The 27,162-nt window shown below is 38.4% G+C and overlaps 2 protein-coding genes across 7 annotated transcripts in view; both read left to right on the top strand.

The window, feature by feature from the left end:
• The window catches only part of LOC105226825 (MPN domain-containing protein CG4751), a 214,980-nt gene extending 198,387 nt beyond the window's left edge, over positions 1-16,593 (top strand). For all 6 annotated transcript variants that reach the window (XM_049462383.1, XM_049462384.1, XM_049462385.1 and 3 more), the window contains 2 exons: positions 13,408-13,644; positions 13,703-16,593. In XM_049462383.1, the coding sequence (XP_049318340.1) occupies positions 13,408-13,644; positions 13,703-16,311 (2,846 nt within the window). In that variant the 3' untranslated portion in view covers positions 16,312-16,593. The remainder of the gene's footprint in view (positions 1-13,407; positions 13,645-13,702) is intronic.
• LOC125775483 (uncharacterized) lies at positions 9,601-13,386 on the top strand. The gene is made up of 3 exons (XM_049446139.1): positions 9,601-11,316; positions 11,380-11,569; positions 11,623-13,386. Exons 1-3 carry the CDS (start codon positions 11,306-11,308, stop codon positions 12,193-12,195), a joined length of 774 nt encoding a protein of 257 aa, XP_049302096.1. The 5' UTR covers positions 9,601-11,305; the 3' UTR covers positions 12,196-13,386.
• Positions 16,594-27,162: the final 10,569 nt, after the last annotated feature.

The raw sequence follows: 27,162 nt of genomic DNA, 5'->3' as shown, positions 1-27,162 counted from the left end.
GACGTTCATCATCTTCCAAGCTCCTGCGACCACGTTTAAATTCAGCTGCCCAAAATTTTACGGTGGTAAACGATGGTGCAGAGTCACCATACACAGAGTCCAACTCATCTTTGATTTGTGAAGGCGTATTGCCTTTCAAAAATAAAAATTTAATTTCAGCTCGATATTCAATTTTTTTCCATTTTGGGGAAATCACCGAAATAGACTCACAAAAACGGCTGTCAACAGATAATTGCGCAAGATAAATTTCTGAAATTTTGGCGAGTAGCTATTATTATATGCACAATTTGAAGTATTTTTTTTTCAGATGTGCCACTAGCTTCACGTTGAGGTCGGTTATTTATCGGACAGCCCTCGTACGGCTCATAATTCATGTAAGAATCATTTGAAAATTTTATTACTTTAAAAAAGAAAGAAATACCCTTCACAGGTGCATTTCTTTTAGTAGCTATGTGTTCAGTTTGTATGGAAGCTATACGCGATAGAAATCCGATCTGAACAGTTTTTTCGGGGACCAGATACCACGTCAAATGCGAAAGTTTTCCATACAAGCCCTTGATTCCGATCGTTTGGTTTGTATGGCAGCTTTATGCTGTAGTGAGCTGTTGCATTAGAAAATAGTCTATATCAAATTTCGTGACTATATCTTGTCAAATGTAAACGATTTCCATACCAGAACCAGATTTCGATCGTTCAGTTTGTATAGTAGCTTTATGCTATAGTAAGCCGATCTGAACAATTTCTTCGTGTCTTACATTATTATCTTGGAAAATAACCTGTGCCAACTTTTGGGACGATACATTGTCAAATGGGAAAGTTTTCCATACAAGAACTTGATTCCGATCGTTACCATTACTATACAAGGCAGCTAAATGTTATAGTGGTCCGATATCGGCAGTTCCGACAAATGAGCAGGTTCTTGAAGAGAAAATGACGTTTGCAAAATTTCAAGACGTTATTTTCAAAAAACTGAGGGACTAGTTCGTAATACCGACAGAAAAACGGACAGACAGACGGACATGGCTGAAGTGAGGACTCTTCCGAGGAATAAAAAGTATTTTCTTGTCTAAAATCTTTGTCCAAAAATCTATAATAGTTGTTTCCACCATACCGAGTTGTTTACGTTAACTTCCTCAATTTTGTCTGCTATTCTTGTATTTTCCGCCTTATTTTTCTTATTTGTTTTCTCTCCAAGATTATTTTAGTTCTTCTGCTTTCTCCGTTTCTTCTGCACTTGTCACTCACACTCTCTTAGCTTCTTCAAGCCTGCGTGGTTTTTGGTTGCATCTAGTTGTCGTTTTGTCATAAACTACCATTGAGTCTCCATCTACATTTCTTTTTCCGTATCTTTTTCATTTAGCATCATAGTTAAATGAGTATTGCCCCTCAAAAGTAATGTTTTCTACGCACAACTTCCCAAAGGTAATGTTTCTACGTAATTCTCGACACCTCGGATTTTTCTGTATTTTTTAAAATAATGTAATTATAGCCGAGTTAGCAACAGCTCGCCAGTTGTTTCTTTTTTTCATAAGGTGGCGCCAATTGGATTAGAATATTACACGAGGATTGCACCGCGACCTTAGGACTCTTGTGCCCTCTCCAAAATCACAAAGACTCACATAGCCCCAACATATTGATAAAGTCCAATATTCTGCTGGGTGCTAGTGAAGCGATGCGATCCCTATTCGGAAACATGGATCCAAGGGCCTTAATCCTCCGTTTATGCACCGACTTATGGCAAAGACTTCTACCTGAAAAATGCTAGGAAAACTTTTCATAGGTATGGAGAGCTTAGTGCATGGACCTGCGATCCCTGCACTGATTCCCTCCGACGTTTTCGAGCCGTCAGTGTACCACTTGATCGTACTATTCCTCAGCAGCAGCTCGAGAGTAAAATCGTTCCACTCTTCCTTGCTGCTAAGCGTAACTTTGAGCTTCTTCTTGAAGTTAACCCTTTTGGTAATGCTGTCCCTTGGGTATAGTGCCACTTATCTCTTTCATCCTCTGGGACGAGATTACCCTACCTTTGCCACACCCCTATGCCGTCATTTGCAGAAGTGTGTGCTTTGCTACCCGACCGATCACTAAATGAAGCATTGTGAGTTCAAGCATGACTTCAAGTGCTGCCGTCGAATAAGTGCACTCGACTTGGAGACACAAGCTAGCCGTTGCAACTCCGATGGTTGAAGCCCTACCGAAGTCTGCGATGCTTTTGAGGCCTGGGCCACCGCCTCATACGTGATTACCGGTATACAACCATCTAACAATTCTTGGCTTGCAGCCCCAGAATTTTCCCGCTGGCCGATTGCACATTGGTGCTTTTGTCGCCTTGTCCAAGGTTAGCAAAGTGGAATCCAGCGCCAGACCAAGACATTTGACTATGTTGGTTATCTCTATCTCTCTGCCACCAAAGTGTAAGGTTCCTGCGACAGGGTAGGGACCTACGTCTCGTGAACGGGACGGTGGTTGGAAGGGTTGATGCTCAATCCCACTACACCACTCTTTTGCCAGGTTTAAACATCTTTGTAGTAGGTTGCAGTGTCCTCGAATTTACCTCTGGCTATAATTACAATGTCGTCTGCGTACCCTTGGCAGCGGATCCCATTCTCAGTTAGCAATGCTAGAAGATAGTTCACGACAAGACTATAGCAGGGGGGATAGCACGCCCCCCTGTGGGCAGCCTCTTGTTGTGCCAAGACGAATCCTTGTATTTCCTACTGTGGTTTCGGCAATTCTCCAGCGAACTCTCTATCTTCGAGGTTATCTGGTACAGAGCACTATTGGTCGATCTGCTCGCTCTGTATGCATGCTGAGCAGCATGAAGGGGTGCAATTTTCACCTCCTTCAACTTTAGTTCATGATGTACGATCTTTTCATACTTTTTAGTAGGAAGGAAGTTAGACTAATTGGCCTGAAAGATTTTGCCGGTGAGTAGTCCGTCCTTCCTGCTGAGGGTATAAAGATCACTTTCGCTGTCCACCATATTTCAGGGATGTATGCCACTGCGAGGCTATCCCTCATCAGCCGAACAAGGTATGGCAGTAGTTGTAAAAGCGCTTCAAAAAATGCCGTCCACTCCCTGAGACTGGATTTTCTCGGACAAAGCCATTGCTCTTTAGATCGAATCCGCAGTAAATAATTGTCTTGCGATTATCCAATCTGAGCGAGATGGGTTATGTTCGACTACCTTTTTCCTGAGGTCTGAGAGTTTTTTTGACCTGTTTGTGGTCACTTTTAGGGGGCAGTTGCAGTGATACGCATCTATTATGGACTCGTTTATCGCAGACAACCTGCTCTCCAGTCCTGGACCCGTATCACTATTATCAGTCTGCTCTTTCCCGCTCAAATTTTTACTTAGCAGATCCTAGCGCCTCTATCCTGCTTATTGTGACGAAAGTGGACTCACACCCCAAATTCTCTATAGCTAAGTTGCAACTTATTTTATATTCTAAAAGAGGCCCAACTCGTGTGTTGCAGTCCGTACTGCCCCATTCCGTGTTATGAACGTTCGCATCGTATACACGTTTTAGGGGCAGCCTGTGTCTCCTGCAGTACCTCACCAGTCTATCCTCAGCCTCTGGGGGTGCTGCGGATGCCTCTCCTTGGAAATAGGCTGATGCCAAGACGAAGTCTGTGCCTTCATAGTCGCTGGCTTGCCCCGCCACTAGATTCTATGTCAGGAACTCTGAAATACAAAAGAAGTCAATGTTTTTCCTGACGACTACAGAAGTTTTCAGCCTCTCGTTAGTGAGATCCAAGATTATCTTGTTGAAAACCGTCTTGAGGCCTCTGTAGACCCACGGATCTTGGATCAGTAGGATGCCCTGTTTATTCGATGTGAACCTCCTCGCTATGACAGCCGAGGCTGCCGCCGCGTGGTGCAGGATAATTCGGGCGACTTCCAGGTTGACGGCCACTAAAGGATCGGTTCGATGAGAAGCCGGTCCTCATCCTCGCCGTCATCCGCACTGCCATCCATAGTCCTTCGAGAAGTTCCTGGGTGGAGAGTAGCTCGCCTGCTTGAGCGCAAGTCCTCTTGTCGGAGACATTCGAAGTCGCAACAGTCGCATCCTGTTCTGCCGTACTATTGATGGGTTGAGTGACAACCTCATCCACCAGTATCTTCTCCGATTCCTTGCTCCCAGTGGTCTTTGTAGGCTTGTGTGGCCGTGCTGAACCTATTGTATAGGCGGAAACTTTCTCCTCGGACATACTTGTACGACTCGTCGTCAATACACAAGTTTAGTCTCCAACCATTATTTTCAACCTTGCCGCTGACTGCCCGCCAGGCCGAGATGCTGAGGCCCATGTTCTTATTTTTGATCAAACTTTTAGAGAACTAGAGCAAACTTGTATGGCTTGTCTGCGCATCTAGAGAGAAACACCGTTCTTTTTGCGCAGAGGACGTGGCTCTTCCAGCCTTCCAACTTGGGGATATTTCCCGTAGCCAGCTAGCGAACGTCCAGTCCTTGCAGTCCACCTGCAACAGGGCCCCTTTAAAATCGGCCCCAAGGAAGGACGCTACGTATTCACTGCCTTTGAATACCTCTTCCATGACAAGGTCCTGCAGCACGGTAAGCTCCTCCGACTCCAACGTCTCCGCCGGGTAGTTAAGAGGCAGTACAGCCATATATATGCCTTTTACAGGATCTGCGTATCAGCGCCGTCTCTCCTCCACCTGGGGGGATCCGGTGCGAAGAGTTTTACTCAGGCTGCCCTCGCGCTGTTGCCTTTTAGATATGGAGGGCTTCTGCGGCGTGATTTACCTGCTTAGCGGTTGCTTAGGTGGTCGAATGCGCTGCATTTCCGCTACCTCGCCTGGCGGTCGGGGTTGCGTTAACGCATACACTGCTTTCCCTGACTCTGTTCCTGGCCAGAAACTCTGACACCTCAGGATTCTTCCCCTCCCGGAGGTGCCGCAGGCACCAAGGGCAGGTGAGCTGTTTGTTCGGATTTTTCGCATAACTTTTTTTACGATCCTTGGTTCAACGGGGTCAGCTGTCGGGTTACGTTACTAAAGGAGAGCTTAAACTCTCCAAGCACCAAGGGCAGGTGAGCTGCTTGTTCGGATTTGTCGCATAACTTTTTTTACGATCCTTGGTTCAACGGGGTCAGCTGTCGGGTTACGTTACTAAAGGAGAGCTTAAACTCTCCATGATAGATGCCGAGCAGGATCACTCATAAAGGTTGGAAGATGCCGAAAATGCATTGCAGTTAAGCTCCTGCACCACGGCAAGGTGCCTACCATTCGCAGAGGGAAGCCAGGTTCTTCTCCACCTGACCTTTCCAACGGAGTGAAGGTCTTCCTCTGATTCCCCCGGTGGTTACTGCGGCGGCCAGCTAGGGCAGCCGATGTCATCGTATATCTCATACAGCTCATCGTTCCATCGAATGCGGTATCCGCCGTGGCAAATTCTCGAAGGACTAAAAATCTTCCACAGAACCTTTTTCTCGCAAAAATCGTAACGTCGACTCATCAGATACAGTCATCGCCCATGCCATATAGCAAAACGGGAATAATGAGTGACTTATAGAGTTTAGTTTTTATTCGTCGAGAGTGGACTTTACATCTCAATTGAAAACTCAGTCCGAAGTAGCACCTGTTGGTAAGAGTTATTCTGCGTTGGATTTCGAGGCTGACAAAGTTGGTGGTGTTGACTGGAAGCATTATCAGATTAGATAGACAAAATTATCTACGGCTTCAAAGTTAGGACTGTCAAAAGTGACGTGAGAGTCATGTCGCGAGTGCAATGACTGTTTGTTTGATAACCATCTTGCCCTCGTTCACTACCAGACCCATCTGCTTTGCTTCCATATCCATTGAAAAAGGAGCAGAACTAACGGCGCGGATGTTGAGGCTAATGATATCAATATCATCGCCGTACGCCAGCAAGTGTACATTCTTATGGAAGATTGTACCTGATCGATTAAGTTCTTCAGCTCGAATCATTTCCTCCCAGAGTAGGTTGAAGAAATCACTTGAAAGTGAGTCGCCTTCTTCGTTTGGCATCGAACGGATCAAAGAGGTCCTTCCCGATCTTGACGGAGCTTTTCGTATTGCTCAACGTTAGTTTACACAGCCGTATTAGTTTTGCGGGGATACAAAATTCAAACATCGCGACATAAAGCAGTTCTTTTTCGTGCTGTCAAAAGCAGTTTTGAAACCCACGAAGGGGTGGTGTGTGTCGGTTCTCTTTTTACGGCTCTTTTCCAAGATTTGGCGCATGGTAAATATCTGATTAGTTGTTGATTTTCCAGGCTTAAAGTCACACTGATAAAAGTCCAATCAGTTTGTTGACGGTGGGCTTTAATCTTTCACAAAATAATCTCTATAGAACCTTATATGCGATGTTTAGGAGGCTTATCTCACGGTAGTTGGCGCAGATTGTGGGAGCTCCCTTTTTGTGGATTGGGCAGAGCACACTTAAATGCGAATCCCCAGGCATGCTTTCTTCCGACCATATTCAACAAAGAAGCTGATGCAAGCTTTTCAGTCCTTCGCCGCCATATCCGCCATCTCCTGGTATTATGCTTTCACTGCCATTCAGCAGGCTGGAGAAGTGTTCCCTCCATAATTTTAGTAATCTCTGGACATCCGTCTCTAAACCACATCTGGGGATATTACAAGAGTATGTTCCGATCTTGAAACCTTCTGTTAGTCGCAGCATCTTTTCGTATAATTTTCGAGTATTATAGCCCTGACAGACGACAGCGCTAATTTCCATTAGCGGGCTTAATTTACATTTACTTCGCATTTGACCCATGTTAATGTGAATTTGTAATGCGCAAGAATTTCGTTCATTTAGCTGAATTTACCAAATTTGAGTAGGCAACAGTGCTCAAAAATGGCCGATTTTTGCTATGTCAGTTTTTTCTTCGACACACATCGTCGTAACAGCTGTTCTTTTGCATTTTCCGAAAACCAATGGTTTCGTTTTGCAGATGAACGTAAGGAGTTTGAAATGTCGTCCCACAGTTCTCTTATAACGAGTTGCTGATGAGTGCTCTCAGAGAACAGGAGTGCAAGTCGAGTAGAAAGCCGTTCAGCTGTCTGTTGTGAATGCAGCTTCTTAACATCGAATCTTCTTTGTATTTGTTAACGTGCGTTTCTTGCTGCAAAGAGACGGGTGCGTATCTTACCTCCAACTAGATAGTGGTCCGAGTCGACGTTAGGACCTCGGAGTGCACGCGCATCTAAAACACTGGAGACTAGGCTGTTTATTGCTTTTCATTTGGGGTGTTTGTGTTTGTTCGCACAACCCTGCGCTGATGTGGTTCGCTTTCTCACTTTACCTTACTTTCAAAATGATGTTCTTCGCTTATCCAAAGGAGACTTTTTCTAGGACCGGAAGTCGTGAGCTGCTTGAGCCATGTGTAAAAGAATCGTTTCTGGGCACTACCAAATGAATGGCGGTGAGAAAACTTTCCTCACTTGTGTGAACCTTTACACATGACTACATCCTCTTTTACATCATCATATATTATTAACAGAAAACAGATGTTCTCTGAATTTCGTTAAGATACCTCACATAATATCACCAAAATATATGGAGTAAAGTTAGTGAATTAGTTTTCACCCGAGCAATTACTCCCTCTCATTTTCATTAAATCGACTCACATATTGACGGATATATGTATGTGTTATTGCTCAAAATTGAACATGTTCATTCCTTCAAAAAGGCGGTATACATTAATATACTCATATTTAGACATTTTTATATTCTTTAAATAAGATAATAAATATTCTAGCTATTGTAATATCATACAGTCCACTACTATTAGATATCTACATATGTTCAAATATATTGAACATACGTACAAAAAAATACATAAATGAACACATAAAAATATATGCATTGGTATGCAGCATACAAACATATATGAGGCACGTATGCATTAATATGTGATACGCATGCACTCAAGAAATACATAAATGGTACTCATATAATTTCGCATGTATGCACATGATAGCAAAACTCGTACAAGTCAGCTGTTTATTTGTTCAAAGTGAATATTTTAAAATGCCGAGAGTGAGCGAAAAACAAAAACTTCTTAAATTATTAGAAGTAGCTGCATTAAATGATTTAATGATTGTCGACAATTTTTGTGAGGACGAAGGTATATATTTAATTTGTATTTTGCTTCAAATGAGTAAAATTCTGTTTTTTGGTAGAAGAGAAGACAATAAAAGAAGATTACATATTGGAGGAACTGCTGATTGTTTTGGCCCTGGGCGAAGAATGCAGATACAGTGTGTCGCTTATTCAAAATAGTGTGCCTAAGTGGAAGGAATTCTTAAACGACGTGTTATGGGAACTTGATGAGCTAGATTCAAGAAGATTACACGCGTAAACTGGAAAACCTTCGACTTTATTTAAAATTTAATAAAGGACGATGCGTCGTTCAACCAAATACGTTCTTGCAAACAATTCCCTCTCAAAACACAATTAGCAATCGTATTATATCGCTTAGGCTCAAACGGTGAAGGCGCTACTCTGTCTAAGATTGCTGGCTTGTTTGGAGTTAGTGATGGTGGTATCATTCAGGTTAGTGTTTGTCATTGTTTTGTTAGATTAATGTTTATCTTTTTCTTTATATTAGAATTTTACTGACAGAATTTTTAAACACTGTTAAAGCATAAAGATCAGTATCTGTTTTGGCCAAATAGCGATGAACGTAAAAAGCTCGTGTCAGAAACCTGGGGTGAATTGCCAAACTGCGTGGGATACGTCGATGGTACTGAAATTCCTTTGGCGGAAAAACCTTCACAAGACCCAAAAGCTTACTTTTCACGAAAGCACCAATACTCAGTTAAAGTTCAAGCCGTTTGTGACCATTCGCTTCAAATAAGACATTTAGTGTTAGGCTATCCAGGTAGCGTACATGATGCACGTATTTTTAGTAACTGCGAATTGTCGAATGACGCCGATGTGTTTTTTGGAGGAGCTGAATGGATCGCAGGTGACAGTGCCTATAAATTGTCACGAACTGTTATAACACCATTTAGAGAAAACTCTAGAGAACTAACACAGGGTCAGCGAACTTTCTTTAACAAAATATTCAGTCGTTATGGGATTAGAATTGAACATTGTTATGACATGTTGGAGGGAAGGTTTGGCAGCTTGAAAACGTTGAGACTTCAAATCAAGGATGAAAAAGGCATGAATAGAGTAAATAAATGGATTATTTCGATTACGAGCTTGAGGAATCTGAGCACGATGTTTTAGAGTCATTACCTACTGCTCGAACTAATGAAGGGGAAGCGGTACGCCGAACCATCTATGAATTGTTAAGTTATGCAAACAATGAATAACAGAATTTGTACTAACAATTAAAGCTTATTTATTGGAATAAATTCAAGTTCTATATGCACATTAGAGCATTTAGAAAAAAAATTAAAAAATAAATATTTTGGCATTTAAACCAAACTTTTGATCGTGGTTCCGAAGAAAAACGAAAAATTTAGAGTACGCTTTCTTTTGCGGATCATAACCTTCATCAAGCATTTTCTTGTTTGACGTATCAACAATTGACAATATTTCGTGCTCCAATCTTATTTTCTCCATTTCGATCCTTTCCTCCTTCTCCAGTTGTAGCTTCTTTAAAATGAATTTGTTTTGCTCTTTTTCCTTTTCGAATTCTAGTTTTTGTGATTCTAATTCCAGCTTTTTTGATTGAATTTCAAATAATAATGCAAATGGGTTTGAGTTTTGAGGCCTTTTCAAATTTCTTTTTGGTGTAGTGGTATTTTGCGTACAAGCACTTGTTGCGATGGACAGGGCGGACGGACTTGCTACACTCTCTGATGTAGAAGGAAGCACCACAGTCGGACGGACTTTCAGGTAAACTTGTTGAAAATGTTTCGCCATCACTTTCCATCAACGCATCTACTTCAAAAGTATCCAACAATGACACTGGCATAGTAGATTGATAGATAGCTGGCGGCTGCACATTTACACGATGACCAAATATTGCGTACAAGTCATCATAGAATGGACACATTTTTTTAATGTAAACTTCAACGCTTTTTACATCTCCACTTTCTAGCAATCCTGCACCTGTTTGACCCTTCCATTTCAGTGCGGACGAAAAACTTGTTTTTAGGTGCCTCATTTTTGTGCGCATAACATCCCATTTGATGCTGTTCAAAGTATTTTTGAGCAGTTGGTTTCTACAATACATATGTAAGTTCACTAAATGTTAAACACCCTCTTATTGGAAATAGGAAACATATTACCTCGAACTGTTCCGGATTAGCTTTTACATTTTCTACGATAATGTTGAGTAAATCTTTAGTTTGTCGTTCTATCCAACGAGAAGTTCCATTTATGCGCGAACGTTTTTTCTATAAATACATGTACACATGTGTCACAGACAATTGAAAGTTAGAGAAAAATAATAGTACATAAAAGTTAAATATACTTACTTTTTCCATTTTATAAGAACTTTGTTTGATCTGTTTTAATGATCAGCTGATATTTATATGCCACAAATTGCCATGGATGCCATTTAGAATTGGCTCGCATAGTTGCCATTATGTTGCAAACGAAATTGCATACAAAAATGAACAGATGAGTTGCGACTTTGCCATTTCGCGACGTTTGCAACAAATGCAATATATTTGCTACAATAAATGAGTACCATTATAATAAACATATTTACTTAGGTTTGGGCAATTGATTACAAATGCACATGTGCACTTGAAAACAACCCAAACCAAGCAACATAAAATATACACACACACACACACATCTATTGTATTGTATAGTTGAAAACAACCCCATGTGGTGTGCTGTAAATATATATTTAATTAGATAAGTTAGACTTCTAAAATAGTATATAAGGTTTACGAATTTAAAAATAAAATCAGAATGAAATATTCTCTGCTCGACTAAAGCCTTTTTTGAAATCCCTCCACCAGCGGTAAGGTAGACAAAAATCTTTGTTGAGTTATAAACAGGTATAAAGTCAACTTTTTGTTGGAAAATCTTTCTATTAGGTATATATTAGACATAAGTGACTACTATTATAAAAAAGGATTCTCTCTGAATTTATTTAATGGGCCTAATCATTGAATCCGTTTCGATCGAAATATGGTTCGATATGATCGAAAAAATTTGCATTGAAATCATTGAAACCGTATCGAAAATAAAATTTTCGATCGAAGTGAACTCACTTACCGACTTGATAAAATGCTTTCCGCCGCACATAGATGTCGCTAATTTCGAAATCATTGACACCGCAATATCGAAAATTTGTGTCGAAATCAATCCGTTGGTGAGTGCGTTGCGGAATTCTTACAAAAATGGATAATTTGTAAGTATTTTTAAAAACAATTGCTAATGACGCAATCATTTATATTTTAAATTGATATTTTAGAGATAAGAGACAAAAACACACCAACAAAAAACAATTTGAAGTGTTAGTAAGTGAAATGAAGCTGCACCCCGACATAGCGAAAGGATTTTCGCAAAGAGCACCAGGCGAATTGAATCATTTTTGGGAAGAAATTTCAAACAAATTAAACGCAGTAGGTCCCCCAATCAAGGACAGAACTGGATGGAAGAAGGTATGAAAAATCACCATTTGTATATTATCGGAATTAAGCTACCTAAGTTATAGGTTTGGACAGATTTCAAGTTTGCGACGAAGAAAAAAATGGTCAAAAATGCAAAGCAAATTTCAGGAACAGGAGGTGGGCCCTTCAGCCAAATTTCTTTAAGTGCACTGGAAGAGGAAGTGAGTGTTATTCTATCACTCAATGCATCAGTGGAGGGATTAAAGGGCATTACAAGTTTTGGATGCTCAAAAGAAAATATTCCGGAAGAAATACCAACAACAAGTACTTCCCGCAAAAGACCGGTTGAGTCAATTTATTCCCAGCCTGACATTGACTTGATTGAAACGTCATATATGACTCCTGGCCAGACCATAGAATCTAATGCAGATGCTGATGTGTTCTGTACCCCACATAAAAAGAGTAAAATAAACAAAATGGGTCTTCTTACAGAACAAATAAATATTCAAAAAAAGATGGAGGAAAATGTATCTAAATTGTTAGCCACGCTCATTAAACATCAAAAAGACTATATCCAAGAACAGTCCGACACAAACAGGTGGCTTAGGAAACTAAGTGAAAATGAGAAGGATAAATTGAAAGAAATGAAGCGACATAATGCTGTCATGGAAAAATAGCCTTTGATAAATTGGAAACCAAAAAAAAAAATTCTAGAACTGGATCTTGAACATTTAAATAATCCATAAGTTTTTATTATTAATTCAAAATATTTACATTTTAATGAATTTTTACGTTTTTTAACTTAGTTTTAATAAAAATGAACTCAACATATTTAGTTATATATGAACTTATACTAAAACATATCTAAAAAAGTTTCTCTTATTCTATTTGCTTCGTCGGTAGGCATATCATTTAAATCATTGTCATCATTGTTTGAATATTCATTTTCAGATATATCCAGGTGTGGCTCATTAAAATTTTCGTTAGAATTAAAATGCAAACGAATATTATGCAATTTTCGGAGAAAGAGAACCTTGTCTCTTATCATTTCCACATACATTTTCGTATTCCTCTAAAATGTATATAAATGTATAAAAATAATAATGCGAAAATTTTTGAAGAAACTGTAAATGTATATGCATGCAAACAAAGTTATCTATGTCGTTTTTAGCTTAAATACTCACTTATAATCATCCATTTCCAATATGTCTTTTGAATTATTCCGCAAATTTCTGCGCTCGCGACGAATTTGTATACAATTTTCATCCTCATTATCGCTATCACTTAAATGTAACATGATTGTATCCATTTCAAATATTTATATAAACGAAGCAAAAGCCCAGCCAATTTAATTTTTCAAACTTGTCAAATTTACCGTCGATAATGTAGTTTGACATTTGTGTTTTTTGATAAAGCAGTTTATCGACGGAATGAATGATTGCATGAAAATTTTCGATCGAAAATCTGTATCGTATCGAAATCGAATTCGTTGCGGATTCAATGATTAGGCCCAATATATCTCACGGATTGATCGAGTTCGCAAGTTGAACTCTGATACATATATTCGGAGGCTTAAATAGAATAGATACCAATTTGGATTGTAATACATAATTTTGTTGAATAATAAATCTTGAATTCTTTCGTTCGTACCTGAAGGTATTTCCACGGCTTTGATTCTTGCAATTTGCAAGGGCATAAAATGTTCAGTTACACCCGAACTTAGCCCTTTCTTATTTGTTTAAAATTATAGTTATTGCAAAAGTCGTTTAGGTATTTTATTATTAGTTTACCCAAAACTTAACTAAGCATCATTAATAATATAACATATTAAATTATAATGTCTTTTGTCTTGAAATCTCAGTTTTAAGGACCATTTCTCTTTTTTCTAGCTTTGAACATAACGAAGACATATCCTTGCAGAAATATTCAAAAGTCGGTTCAAGAAGAAAAGCATATAAAAAATATGATAATGTGTGATCAACTTCTACTTGTGGGGTGGTATCATTCCCATCCGAAATTTCAAGCGGAACCCTCATTGCGAGATTGCGATGCACAGTTAGACTTCCAAATTCGAATGCGCGGATCATCAGATACTACGTATACACCGTGTGTGTCAGCAATAGTTTGTAAGGTTTTCTATATAGTTATCAAACTTAAATTTTGTACAATTATTTATTTTAATAGCTCCATATTATGATGAAAATCCAAGCTTAGAATCAGTAATTAAATCAATATGGGTTATGCCGCCGAATGAGACCAAACAAGTTTTGGAATATGGACGTCCGATGTTAATGCAATATTCAGTCATATTGGACAAGGAAGCACCAGCATATGTGCATTCTGAACTGCAAGCATGTGCGACCTATTATGCAAAGTCGCGAAATGAATTAATTAAATTTAACAGCATTTTTATTGAAGACGTTACATTTTTAGAAAAGTTAAAACACACTTTATATTTAAAACTTCCTGCGGAACAGGATAATACTACCTTTTGGAACTGGATTTGTGAAATTTTAGGTTGTGGGAACGAAGGCAAATTTGTTCCTCCTAAAACAATGACACATATTGGCAATAAGTGTAAACACTCTTCTTCTGTAGAATATAGTGTTGATTTACCTCAACACGAAATTAAACAACTTATATATGATAAAAAATTTGTGGAAATAGAAAAACATGATCTTGATAGAAAGGGTAGCGAAATAAAAGTTCTGTCGCTGCAGGAGCAACTTTGCTTACCATCTGGATTAAACATGAATCCAGTTCGTACATTTGCATCTTTGACGTCTTCTAGTCAGTTAGGATCCAAAAATATACAATCGTTAACGACTAAAAGTACTAATGTTTCATCTAACCAAACATCTACTAGTTCGATGGTTACAACTTTAAGTTCAGAAATGCTGTCGCCATTGCCAACTATCGGATCGGCTTTACCAACTGTCTCTTTTACAGAAATACATTTACATGACAGTCCAATAACGGTACCTTCATGCTCCGCAAGTCCAGTTAAATCAGAAATACCTGTTTTAAGCTCCCCTTCACCTACCAAATCAGAAACACCACTGTATTCTCAGCATTCTAACAGTACAACATTACTTAATTCTAGAAATCAAAATATTTTAAACATGACATCGAATTACGAGATACCAAATGAGTCTCAAACACAATCAACAGAATACCATTCTACAACGAATGATTTGGTCGCCGCAAGTTTAGCCCATTTAGCTGATCAGCTAGCTCCTAGTTTTATACAAAATGATCTGACTAACATTTTTCAACAGCATAGTGCTGATAAAAATAATCGAAGCTCTACTAATGATCAAATCATTTCTGAAAAGAGTGGAGAACAAAAAGATAATTCATGTGAAACAGTTGTAAGTGGTTACATAAAAAACTTCAATGTATCACGATCGTTGGGAACACAGAATCAAGAAACTGCTGGAAGTACTAAAAACAAAGCGGAGCCGTCGAGACTTTCCTCACCTGTACTCTTCTCATCTAATAACACAAGCTTATATAAAACAAAACTTATGAAAGAATTGGATAATATAAAAAATGATCCCTTAAAAATGAATGAACTTATGCGCTCTCCGGAATATGCTGCTCTCCTTTTACATCAGGCGGAAGCGCTCGGTGCAACTACACTCGGCACACTTGGTTTAGGATCTGATTTAAATTTTTTAACAGGCACTACCCTTGGATCTAAGACCGATCAAACGCAGACTCCTGACTACAATAATTTAGCTCAAGTTTCGAAATTTCTCGGGTATGAAACTTGTATGCAATTGACAAAAGCAGATGATTTCAGCGCTTTTATACAACAACAAATGGGCGCTGTGGCAGCTGCTGCATTGGTAAATGTGTCCCTTTCATCGAAAAAGCAAAAACAGTCAGAATCTCAAGTTCAAACGGACTATGGTTCCCTTTTACAAACATATTCAAAACTTTTTGAAAATGAAAATAATTTTCGTTGCGGAGCGGTTGCAGGAAAGTCCTTAAATAACCAGCATAATGAATTATCTGCTTTGCTTTCAGTTGGAGCCGATACTGACCTGCCTTCATTTGATTCCAAACTGAAGACCAAAGACGTTTCTTCACAAATCCAACAAAAGCAAAGTGAAAATCAAAATCAGACTGACAATTCATTTTTTTACCACCAGAATAAGGCTGTTTCTCACTTGAGTTCACTATTTGCGCCTTCAACACCGACAGCTAACTTATCATCTTCTAATAAATTGTGCAATAGTACGAATTCGACAAATATGACTGCAATTGCAGATTCCCCTAGTTTTTTTAATGCTTTTTCTCAAGAAAAAGCTCAAGAATATGCCTTTTTTCAGCAGCAACATATTAAACAAGACGAAAATTTTTTTCTTTCGCCTGCTACTATGTTAAAATTACAGAAAGATTCGCTATCTGCAATGATGATGAAACCACCTAAATCAACCTCATCGACTCTTGCGACAATATCTCGTTCACGTGAAGCTTCAACGTCTACAGTGCTAAGTCCAATAAAAGACGGCTCTGCCAATAGTATGAAGTATAATTATAGTGCAATAGATTTGGCAGTTTCTAGTATTCAGTCCAACACGTCTGCTCCGATTTCGGTTGAAGCTAGTAACAATTTGATGCCGAAACGAAGGCCTTCAAATACACCACCTGTTGATCTCAGCCGTCTTTATAGCGAAGGTCAATCGTCATCTGTAATTGGTTCCCTAAAAAAGCGTATGGAATTCTCATCCATAGCAGAGCTAGCTGCACCTCCGCCGACAAAAATTTCAAAAGAATTAAATTAAATTAATGCAGCCTCTGAATTACGCTAAAAGAAATATTCACAATAATATATTTTAAACGTGGAATAGCATTCGACATTGTTTTGACAAAATTTGGAAAACTATCACTTATGTATTTGGTAAAAAATAATAAACTTATTGTACTCCGGCTTTGTGTGTTTTCTATTTTACATTTGAAAACAGGAGTAAATAAATACAAACATTTTTAAACGAGTAAACATACCAAAAGTAACAAGTTTTCAAAAAATAAGAATAAATTTATTGCAATGAATTTGCAAACTATAACTGTTTATTTTTATTTGAAAGTGTGTCAAATTTGTATCCCACCGATATTTTTAACACAGAATAATTCTCCAGGTTAAAAAAAAATATTTATAGATATAAGTTAAATAGCTTTCGTTGTAGTTTAGTAAATTTTTCTACTTTTATTTTTATACACTACACTAAACGGTGACTGAAAACTTATCAAAAGTCATACTTAAGCGTTGTACAGATCTCCATCTTGATATGGCGAAGTTGGTTGGACAGGGACATGACGGAGCAGCAAACATGTCAGGGCATTTAAGTGGAGTGCAAACCAGGATAAGACAACTGTATCCAAAAGCACGATATGTTCATTGCGCTAGTTACCGATTGAACCTTGCGCTTTCTAATACTATGTGATTACCTTCAATACGGAACTGCCTTGGTATTGTCAATGAAATAGAAAATTTATTTAGAAACCATTCAAATGCAAACACAACTTTCCAGGACGTTATACAGAAGCACGCACTAGAAAGCAAAAAAAGACGACTTGTTCGCCTTTGTGAAACAAGGTTTATAGAAAGGCATGAAAGCATTATAAGCTCTGTGGAGCTTTTCAAATTCATTGTACTAAGTTTGGAAATAATTTCGAGTAAGACATGGTCCATTTCGTCTAAAGCATCAGCCTTCTTAGCAGCGGTAGAGAAAAGCGATTTTTTGCTTAGTCTATTCGTCTGTGAGCAATTGTTCATCTTAACGCTGCCACTGTCTGTGCAACTCCACGAAAAATCTATGGATTTTGTAACAGCAATGAACCGAGCCGAAGAATTAATAAGAACTCTGCACCAGATAAGAGAAACAGCGGATGGTTTTTTCAACGATATTTTCCAAACAGCATCACAAATGTCTAAAGAACTTTTTGACACTTCGCGTCAAACTACTCGTGCTAATCCACCTTGCACAACCCCTGAAAGCCACTTCAGAGTTACAATATTTATTCCATGCGTTGATGCTCTGATTCATAACATTACAGAACGTTTATTAGTGAATGAGGATATACTCTCGTCATTTCAAATTCTACTCCCAGGTTTTGCTGCAATTGATAATGTCGAAGAATTAAAAAATTTAACTATTTACTCCGAGGAGCAAATATTAATGACAGCATTAAAATCAGAGTATCGATTGTGATGTGCCAGCTTATCAACAATAGATCCAACCATAGAAGTGTTGAAATTACTGAAACATTGCGATGCAACGTATTTTAAAAATATTCACTACCTGCTTACAATTTTAGCAACTCTTCCAGTGACGACCGCTTCCGTTGAAAGAACTTTTTCAACCTTAAAAAGAATAAAAACTTTACCACGCAGTGTGATAGGCAATGAGCGGCTGAGTGCACTTGCTGTTATTGCAGTGCACTGGGATATTAAAATAGATCCAGATGAAGTAATTAATGATATGGTAAACAAGAAGAAAAGAAAAATATTACTTATTTAAGTTACAACTACCAAATCATTTAAGTAATATGTATATGAATTTATATTGTTTTTTTTAATAAACAGAAAATTTAAAGTTTATATATGTTTTTCAGAACCTCTAGAAAAGAGCAAAGAAGAGAGCACTTCACAAAAAATAAATCGCTCTATCACAGAAATACAAGAAACTCTGCCCAAAAAACCTAGGGGGAGTGAAGGTCAACACCGCAGCACAACAACGGCAGGGCATTTCTGAGATGTAGCCAGGAATAGCCTTCAAGAGGCCATCATAGATGGAAATTCCTCCTCTCCGAGCACAATACAGGAAAGATGGGTGGAGATCGACGTCAGATTGTCGAGTATGGTGCTAAGCTTTGTACTCGACAATCCTGCGGGTCCTCACCCGGAGTTTGACTCCACTGAGACCCTCAGGGGCTACAGGGTCATCAAATGCCCAGACCAGGCCTCGCTAGATTTCCTGAGGGGTAGTGTTGCCAAAATCAGCAATGCTTTTGAAGACCTCCAATTGAGGCTTATACCCGCCAGGGACATTCCAAAGAGACCTCGTGCTCGCATTTGGCTATCCCCTCTAAGGAGCCAGGCGAAAGACTCCTGACGCGCATCAAGCTGCAAAACAAATTTATACCTGGTATAGATAAGTGGCAGCTGATCTAGGAGGAAAAACCGAACAAAGCAAGTCGACCAATTTTGGTGGCTATCAGCTTCGGATTTCGCAAGGCCAGGCTGAAAATCTTACCCGGCGACACCAGCGTACGGCGTACGCCAGCAGCTGTACACTCTTACAGAAGATGGTATCTTCTTTGTCTGCAGTATGAACACACGAAAGCATGTTGCACTCGAAGCCGTTGTGATTTACTTCCTATTTCAAAATGTACTAAAAAAAAGGATTTTAATAAAAATTGTAGTAATTGTGGGGGAAATCACACTGCAAACTATAAGGGTTGTCCTGTATATAAAGACTTATAACGAATTTGTCTGTCGGAATTCAAGCCCGTCGTAATCAAATGTTAAATATGTTAACGAAATCATTAAAATCTCTTTCCATATTCCAAAACCAGTAAATCTTAAAGAGATTGCTACACAAGGGAGCTATGCAAACATGGTGGAAGCCAACACTGCACAAATGCAATTGCCCCAAAACCAACCAAAATGAAACAGTTGGAAGTATGATTTTCAACCTTACTCAATGTATGACACAATTTATGTATGTCTACAAAGCAAAATATGATTCAAGAGATAATAAAAGTACAAAATCAAATATTGCAAACTTTTTTAAGTAAAAAAGAGCGTATTGAACATTTGTATGTGGAGTGCTAACAGTGTTAACCAACATAAATTGCAACATTAGATTTCTTGATGAAAATAATATAGATATTGGGTTGTCAAAAAAGTCTTGCGGTATATTCGCTAGTTGGCGCTGAAAGCGAGTAGTTCTAGTTTTATTCGTCGCGTCGGCTCATGCTATACCTTTTTGGAAAGCCCATTTCACGCGCTAACAGGTGTTTGATTGATTGTCGTTTCTTCTAAGTCGTTCGTGAGTTATAGCGTCGCAAACTTGGAGCAAAATAAGGAGAAAATACTGTATATTTTACAGTACTACAAAGATAAAGGCAAAAATGTATCTCAAGCCGCCAATAAAATTTGTGCAGTTTATGGGCCCGATACAGTTTCCATTTCCACCGCATAACGATTGATTTGAAGAAGCTTGGAGTCACTAAGAAGCTCGATGTAATAAAAATACCTTCCATTCAGTTTCAATTGAAATCTGCTGTACGCAAATTCCAACAGTGAAATGTATATAAAGAAGCTGTGTTCAAATTTAAGCAAGCAAAATTCCTTTTGTAAATCCCAAAAGTCCATAAAGGCTTGGGTGAAAATTGGGATCGAAGTGACGAAGAGAAGGCAAATTGTTTTGCAAATCATCTAAAAAGGGTATTTCAACCTAAAGGCCCAACAACAACTTTAAGCTGTCAATCTTACCTAACACAGCTAACGAGTCCCTCAAGTCTTTTGAGACTTCACCTTCTAAAATTGTTAGAATCACAAAAGAACTTAATCGAAAAAAGTCGCCAGGACATGATAAAATTATCTCAAAAATGCCAATTGAGTTAACAAATGCTGTAGAGGTGGAATTTTTAGTTTCAGATGATATCCAAGTTCATGCAAAAAGGCGCAGATTATCTGGATAAATAAACCTGGTGACGGGGTTGTGGACGCTGTGTTTGCCGGTATGCCAATAAAATAAAATTACTAGGTTTGGATAACAATTCAATTTCAATTTGAGTGTGAAAAGTGCTCCAGTTAAGAACACAATTAAGTCTTTATACGCAAAATTTGTGAACACCGGTAATCTCAGTAATGCCAGTCATGCATCCAGACAACGCACAAGACGTTCTGATGAAAATATCGAAGCTGTACGAGCCAGTATTGAGGAGACTCCATCGACATCGAGTTATCGCCGCTCTCAGGAATTAGACATCTCTCGCACCACTCTCCGACGCATAATTCATAAAGATTTGAAGATGTTTCCATATAAAATTCAAATGGCACAAAAACTAAACCCAGCTGATTATCCGCGACGCCTTAATTTTGGCAAATGGGCGATTGGGCGATTGATATCGAAAAATGGTGATGTTGACTGGCCACCGAGATCACCAGATTTGACGCCACCAGACTTTTATTTGTGGGGTTATTTGAAATCCAAGGTATACGCTAATAAGCCAAAGACCTTAGCTCAACTGAAAGCCAACATTCGACGTGAAACAGCCGCCATATCATCCGAAACATTGGCCAAAGTCATGGAAAATGTCGAAAAAAGAGTGCATTTAGCTGTCAAAGCTAAAGGTGCCCATTTACGCGATCTAATTTTTAAATATTAGCTGAAACAAATCCCCTTGGACCAAAATAAATTATTTTTGAAATGAACAAAAAACATTGTTTTCTTTTGTTCTTTTTTTTTAGAAATAAATGGGTCAACTTTAAATGGCCTACCCTGTACTTGTATACATACATATATATAAATAATGTAAATATAATTATAATCGTATATATAAAAATGAATCGCAAAATGTGTTGGTAAGCGCATAACTCAAAAACGCCTAGACCAATGTTGCCAATTCTTTTTTTTTAAATGTTCGTTGAGGCTCAAGGATGGTTTTTACGGCAAGAAAAATTTGAAAAATTGCCGGAAAACCCCTAAAACAGCCCTTTTCTTTTTTTCCATACAACGAATGAATATTTGTTTATTAGTAACGCTAAGGGAACGACTGAACCAATTTTCAAAGAATGTTCCATATGGATCGAGGAAGGTTTAGAAATAAAAAAACCTGTATGCTTTTTGTGAGGAAAAATCGGAAAATTGGACAATTCCAAAAATTTTGTTTTCAATTTTTTTGTTTTGTTTTTCAATTATTTGAATCGTTCAAATTTGTCGTTTGTTTCAAAAATTTTTGAAAATTATTCAGTGAAAATGTTATGTGTGTTGCACACAAAGTGATCGAGTACTCCCAGAATGCGATGACATACGTGCGGTATTACTTATATGTCGCGGTCAATCAGCACGCGATCGTCACGATGACATAGCAAGACTTTTCAAGCAACAGCTTCGATGGACTTTATCTTGAAGCAACGTATATATGGTGTTGTTAGATGCTAGATGTACTCTGTTGAGTTGCAAAAGAGAGGTTTGCCGCACACACACATTCTTTGGATGGTCAAATTGATGAAATAATTTCTGCGGAAATTCCTGATGCAGAGAAAAATCCTATATAATACGTGATGAAAATCAATATCCCACTTCGGTTTGTAAGTCTGACAATAAATGCACGAAACAGTATCCACGTGCTTTTCTTTCGGAAACACAAACTGGAAATGATGGATATCCACTCTATCGGCGTCGCTCACCAGACGACAACGGCAGAACATTCAGCATTCAATTAAGAAGAGTGAATATTGAAGTTGACAACACATGGATCGTACTATATTCACCATTATTGTCTAACTCACATTCAAAACTCATATCAATGTTGAATATTGCAGTTGGGTGTAATCGATAAAATACGTTTGTAAGTACTTTACCAAAGGAAGCAACATGGCGGTTATTGGTCTTGAACGATACGGTCGATACGTGAACTGCACCAAAGCACTTTGCAAGATATTTACTTTTACCGACTGTTTTCCGACTGTTGTGCGTCTCGCAGTTAATTTGGAGAATGGCCAAGGAGTGTATTTCAACCCAGGAAATTCAGTACAGCCAGCGGACACACCGCTAACAACAAAATTAACATTTACGAGTTTTTGAACAACTTTCGTCAGTGATCCGTTTGCGAGGACATTCGGAAATACCTCGATATTCAGCCCTATCACGCAATCCATCGTAGAGTGTTTTTTCGGGAAAGTTACGAAACTGCTATCATGCAATTCGAACAGTTCCGAAAGTAAGTTCGAAATTCGTAGAGTTGCGTTCACTGAATTCACTCGGAACGGAAAATTTTTAAGTTTAGCGGAATTTTTGTACGACAGGTTTGTGCTAACGGAGAAATAAATTTCCATATGTGAGAGTCATGATTGCTGCCAGGAAACTGAAAATTCACATAACGTATTTTCATTTTATTGTCACATATCTGCAAAACATTGATTAAGATGTTTGAAATGCGAATTTGTCACCAAACTTACAATCATGGCATTGATACTAAAGTATCCTTTGCGGTTATAATAGAGAAACTTATCTTTAGTTGGGGCAACGATTTTAATATGTGTCCCGTCTACACATAAAATCGCGCCTGGAAATCCATATTTCTGAAAAAAAATCCTTTTTTGCTTCCCTTTTTTCAACATCACTTAAATCGAGGTTTATCCACTGAGGGCACAAATGAGACTGAAGCAATCCCAATACTTCTTTTAAGATGCAACAAAATGTTGACTGAGCCATTGGAATATCGAATATCTTTACCCACTCCATGCTGATAGCCTCCTTCAGCTTAAAACCGTAAAACTGAAGACAATCAATGAAGTAAAGATATAGACGACGATCTTGAAGAACTTGCATTCCTCTCTAGAACATCGAGGACATATGTAAAGGCCGCCTTATTTAAGCGATAGTTTTTAATAAACCTGTTTCAGAAAAATAATTTTAATAAAATTTAACAATGAATTTTTTTGGATTTATGAACTGTACATTGTTTCGTCCACATCGAAAGGGTTACTCCTGCCCCTCAGTGATTTTCGGTGAATTTTTATATCACGCCGACTTCTCTCACGTTCTTCCTCAAGCAACATAAATGAAAACGTTAGCGAATACATATTTTTTGTTCGTAAATCAATTTGAATATAAACGTTTCCACTTTTATTAATCCTAATTTTTATTTTTTCTTCTACACAGCTGATTTCGAAATGTCAAAATTCAAAATTAAGTCTGGCAACAAAAGTTTCGAATTCACATGAATTCAATGATAGCAAATTGTTTGTATTCGTAGCGGACATTCGTATTCCTAGCTTTGCTACGATGGATTGCGTGATATGGCTGATTATGCATGGAATGCATCGTCGAAGAAATAATTACGCAGAAAGCAAGGCCAACCAGTAGGTGGACATCCGGTGTGTTATCAACTAATGCATTAGGACAAATTTACACAATCCACCCGAAAAACGACGATTGTTTCTACCTACGGTTGCTATTGATAAATGTACGCGGTTCAACTTCATTTGAGTCATTGCGTACTGTGAATGGTACGGTGTGTGCACCTTTTTGAGAAGCACGCCAGCAATTACAATAGCTGGAAAATTATAATTACTGGAATGAAATAAAGTTCGCACACTTTTCGCGATAATCATTTCGACATATCAGCCTTCATATCCGTGTCTATTATGGGATACGAACAAAAATGACATTGCCGAAGACATTTTACATTGTCTTCGCTAAAAATTGCAAATGGATTAATTCCGGTGGTTTGATATCAATTCCATCTGCCGTTTATCGATCCACGAAAGATGAACTCATCACCAGTGTTTATCTGAACATTGGCCAAATTATCGTAACTACGATTCCTTGAGTGCACGCACAATGTCAGCTGCCAAAACTACCGATGTTGTTGACTTAAACTGGAAGTTTCAAAGTCAAATTCCGGGAGATTTGCGCTCATACAAATCGATCGATCGTCTTGACAATAAAACGACGCCGTGAATTATCCAGTGGAATTTCTAAATTCTTTGGAGAGGTTTGGTATGCTACCGCATCATTTGCGTCTCAAAGTTGGATCTGTCGTTATTATGTTTCGCAATCTGCAAGCGCCAAAACTGTGTAATGGAACCCGACTGATTGTGACGCACCTATCGAATACAAGGGGGCAGAATGCTTGATTCTACGAATTCCTTTGAGTTCTATCTAATTGCCATTTCGGTTTAAACGGATCCCGTTTCCAGTAAAAATTGCATTTGAGATGACGATCAACAGGACAGAAGGATAGCGCTAGAAATGTGTTGCATAAATTTATAACTGCTATGTTTTTCACACGGCCAAAAATACGTGGCGTACTCACGCGTTGGAAAACTATCTTACATTTACGCACCGGAACAGAAACCAAAACATGTTGTTTATCATGCTGCGTTACATTGAAAAAAAAAGAAATGATAAATTGAACTTTCTTTTCATTTCAAAACACATAATTTCACGCAGGAAAACGGCTGCAGGGAAAACGGCTGCGGGGTCAGGGTATAATAAAAATGAATGTTAATATAAATTCAAATATGAATGTAACCTGATGTGGTTGATACTTCGATAGTTATGCTAGTTGTTGTTGTTGCTGCTGACTCTGCTGATGCTGTTGCTACTGTTTTGGCGCCTGTATGTCCGCCCGCTCTTGTGATTGGTTTTATTGTGTATTTCTGTTTGTCGGATTTATCGTTGTTATGTTGGCGCTATTGTGTGTTTTTTGCATTGTACTCTAATTCGTATTTAGACGAGTTAGGAGTACAATAACATCTCTGCATTTGGTATGAACAACCCGGCCGCCTTGCAGGGTCTGCGAATAAAAAGATTTTTAGATCTCTTTTGATTTGGGTTAATGAGTATTGTTATACTTTGGGTTTAAATCGCACAAGCACCGCTTAAAGTCCAAATGAGTGCGGTGTTTTGTGCGATCACGATGCTGTTATCGGGGTTGAATAATCCGGGTTTCATTAACCTTGGGTATACGTCGGCTCCCAGTTCCAACATGATTTTGTCTTTCTTCAAAAATGTAGGGTCGGCTAGGACTAAGTGGTGGAACTTCTTAATGATTTCGCCACTTAAGTCACGATTATAGGGTCGTGTTGGTAAATGATGCGTCAGAAGGTACAGTACTTTTCGGATATAAGCCCCCCGGTTAAAAGATTTCCCCCGCTTATTCTTCTATATACATAAAAATGAAACCCGTTTTCCGTTGTCATGGCATCACGCGTGAATGGCTGAACCGATTTCACTAATTCTTTTTTTGTTGTATTTGTTATTATTAGGAGAAGGTAAAATGTAATGTAAAAAAAATTACGATAGTTGCCGGAAAACGCCTAAAACAGTCCTTTTCTTTTTCCCATACAAACGTTTTATTTTGTATATACATACATATGGACATATGTAAGTGAAAATGAATGTTTGTTTGTTAGTAACGCTAAGGCTCGAGAACGGCGAAACCAATCTTCATGAAATTTTCAGAAGTTGTTCGCTGTGGATCTGGAAAGGTTCAGAAATAAAAAAAAACTTTTCATAAGAAAAAGTCGAAAAATTGCAAATTTCCAAAAATTGACTTTTTTCATACAATTCTTTTTTCTTTTGTTTTTCAATATTTTGATTTGTAAATTATTTGAATCGTTCAATTTCGGTCGCTTGCTCTTTTATTCCGGCTATTTAAAAGTGATCAATTACAGATTGAAATTTGTTACGAATCCACGAAGAGGTCCCGCTAATATCGGTCGGTGTTCTTTTTGCCATCAACGCCAAGGCACATGAACGAGTACTCCCAGGATGCGATGACATACGTGTGGAATTATGGATCGGGGTCAATCAGCAAGCGATCGTCACGATGTCACAGCACGACTTTTCAAACAACAGTTACGATGTTCTTCTTTGGATGGTGGATAGTGGTTCCACCAGATCAAATTGATGAAATCATTTCTGCGGAAATTCCTGATGTAGAGAAAGATCCAGTATTAAAAGAAGGGATGAAAAGCAATATGGCTCATGGACCTTGCGGACACCACAATCCCACTTCGGTGTATGTCTAACAATACGTATAAATGCACGAAACACTATCCACTTGCTTTTCTTTCGGAATCGCAAACTGGAAATGATTGATATCCTTTCTATCGTCGTAGCTCATCAGACGATCATGCAACTTAGAGTAGTGAACATCGAAGTTGACAACATATGGATCGATGGAATGTGGTAATTCCCCACTGTTGTCTAATTCACATTCAAAATTCATACCAATGTTTAGTATTGCAGATTGGTGTAATCTATAAAATACGTTTGTAAGTACGTCATCAAAGGAACTAATATGGCGGTTATTGGCCTTGAACGATACGGTCGATACGTGAACTGCAATAAAGCGCTTTGTAGGGTATTTACGTTTGCAATTCATGAACGTTTTTCGACTGTTGTGCGTCTCGCAGTTCATTTGAAGAATGGCTAAAGGGTGTTTTTCAACCCAAAAAATACAGTACACCCAGCGGAAACACTTCCAACAACATTGACATTTTCCTCAAAAATAATACAATTACTAAGTATTTGGAATAGAAGAAAAGAACTGCAATCAACTACGCAGTGAAATAGATTATAAATGGTTCAGTAATCAGTCGTTGAGTATGTATTATACCACGTGCATCCCAAAAGACTGATGTCACAACCTTTCCAGCCGCCTTTTTCGTTTTTCCACGCCTGAGAACCGGTTCATCATGTGCAGTCCATTAGAATGACTGTCGATTGGACTCCAGTGGGAAATGATGGAGCTATATTTCTATCAGCGAGGCAAAAATTCGGCTTTATAGCGATTAGAGAGTACTTAAACACTTCTTACAATTAGTTGTTTTTGTTGGATTATGAACTTGGAGCACCTACTTTGCAACTCAACGGTGGATTTCCCTG

Source organism: Bactrocera dorsalis, chromosome 1 (genome assembly GCF_023373825.1).
Source record: "Bactrocera dorsalis isolate Fly_Bdor chromosome 1, ASM2337382v1, whole genome shotgun sequence".
Lineage (NCBI taxonomy): Eukaryota > Metazoa > Arthropoda > Insecta > Diptera > Tephritidae > Bactrocera > Bactrocera dorsalis.
Note: the sequence above shows the minus strand (reverse complement) of the source record. Positions and strands in the feature narration are given on the sequence as shown.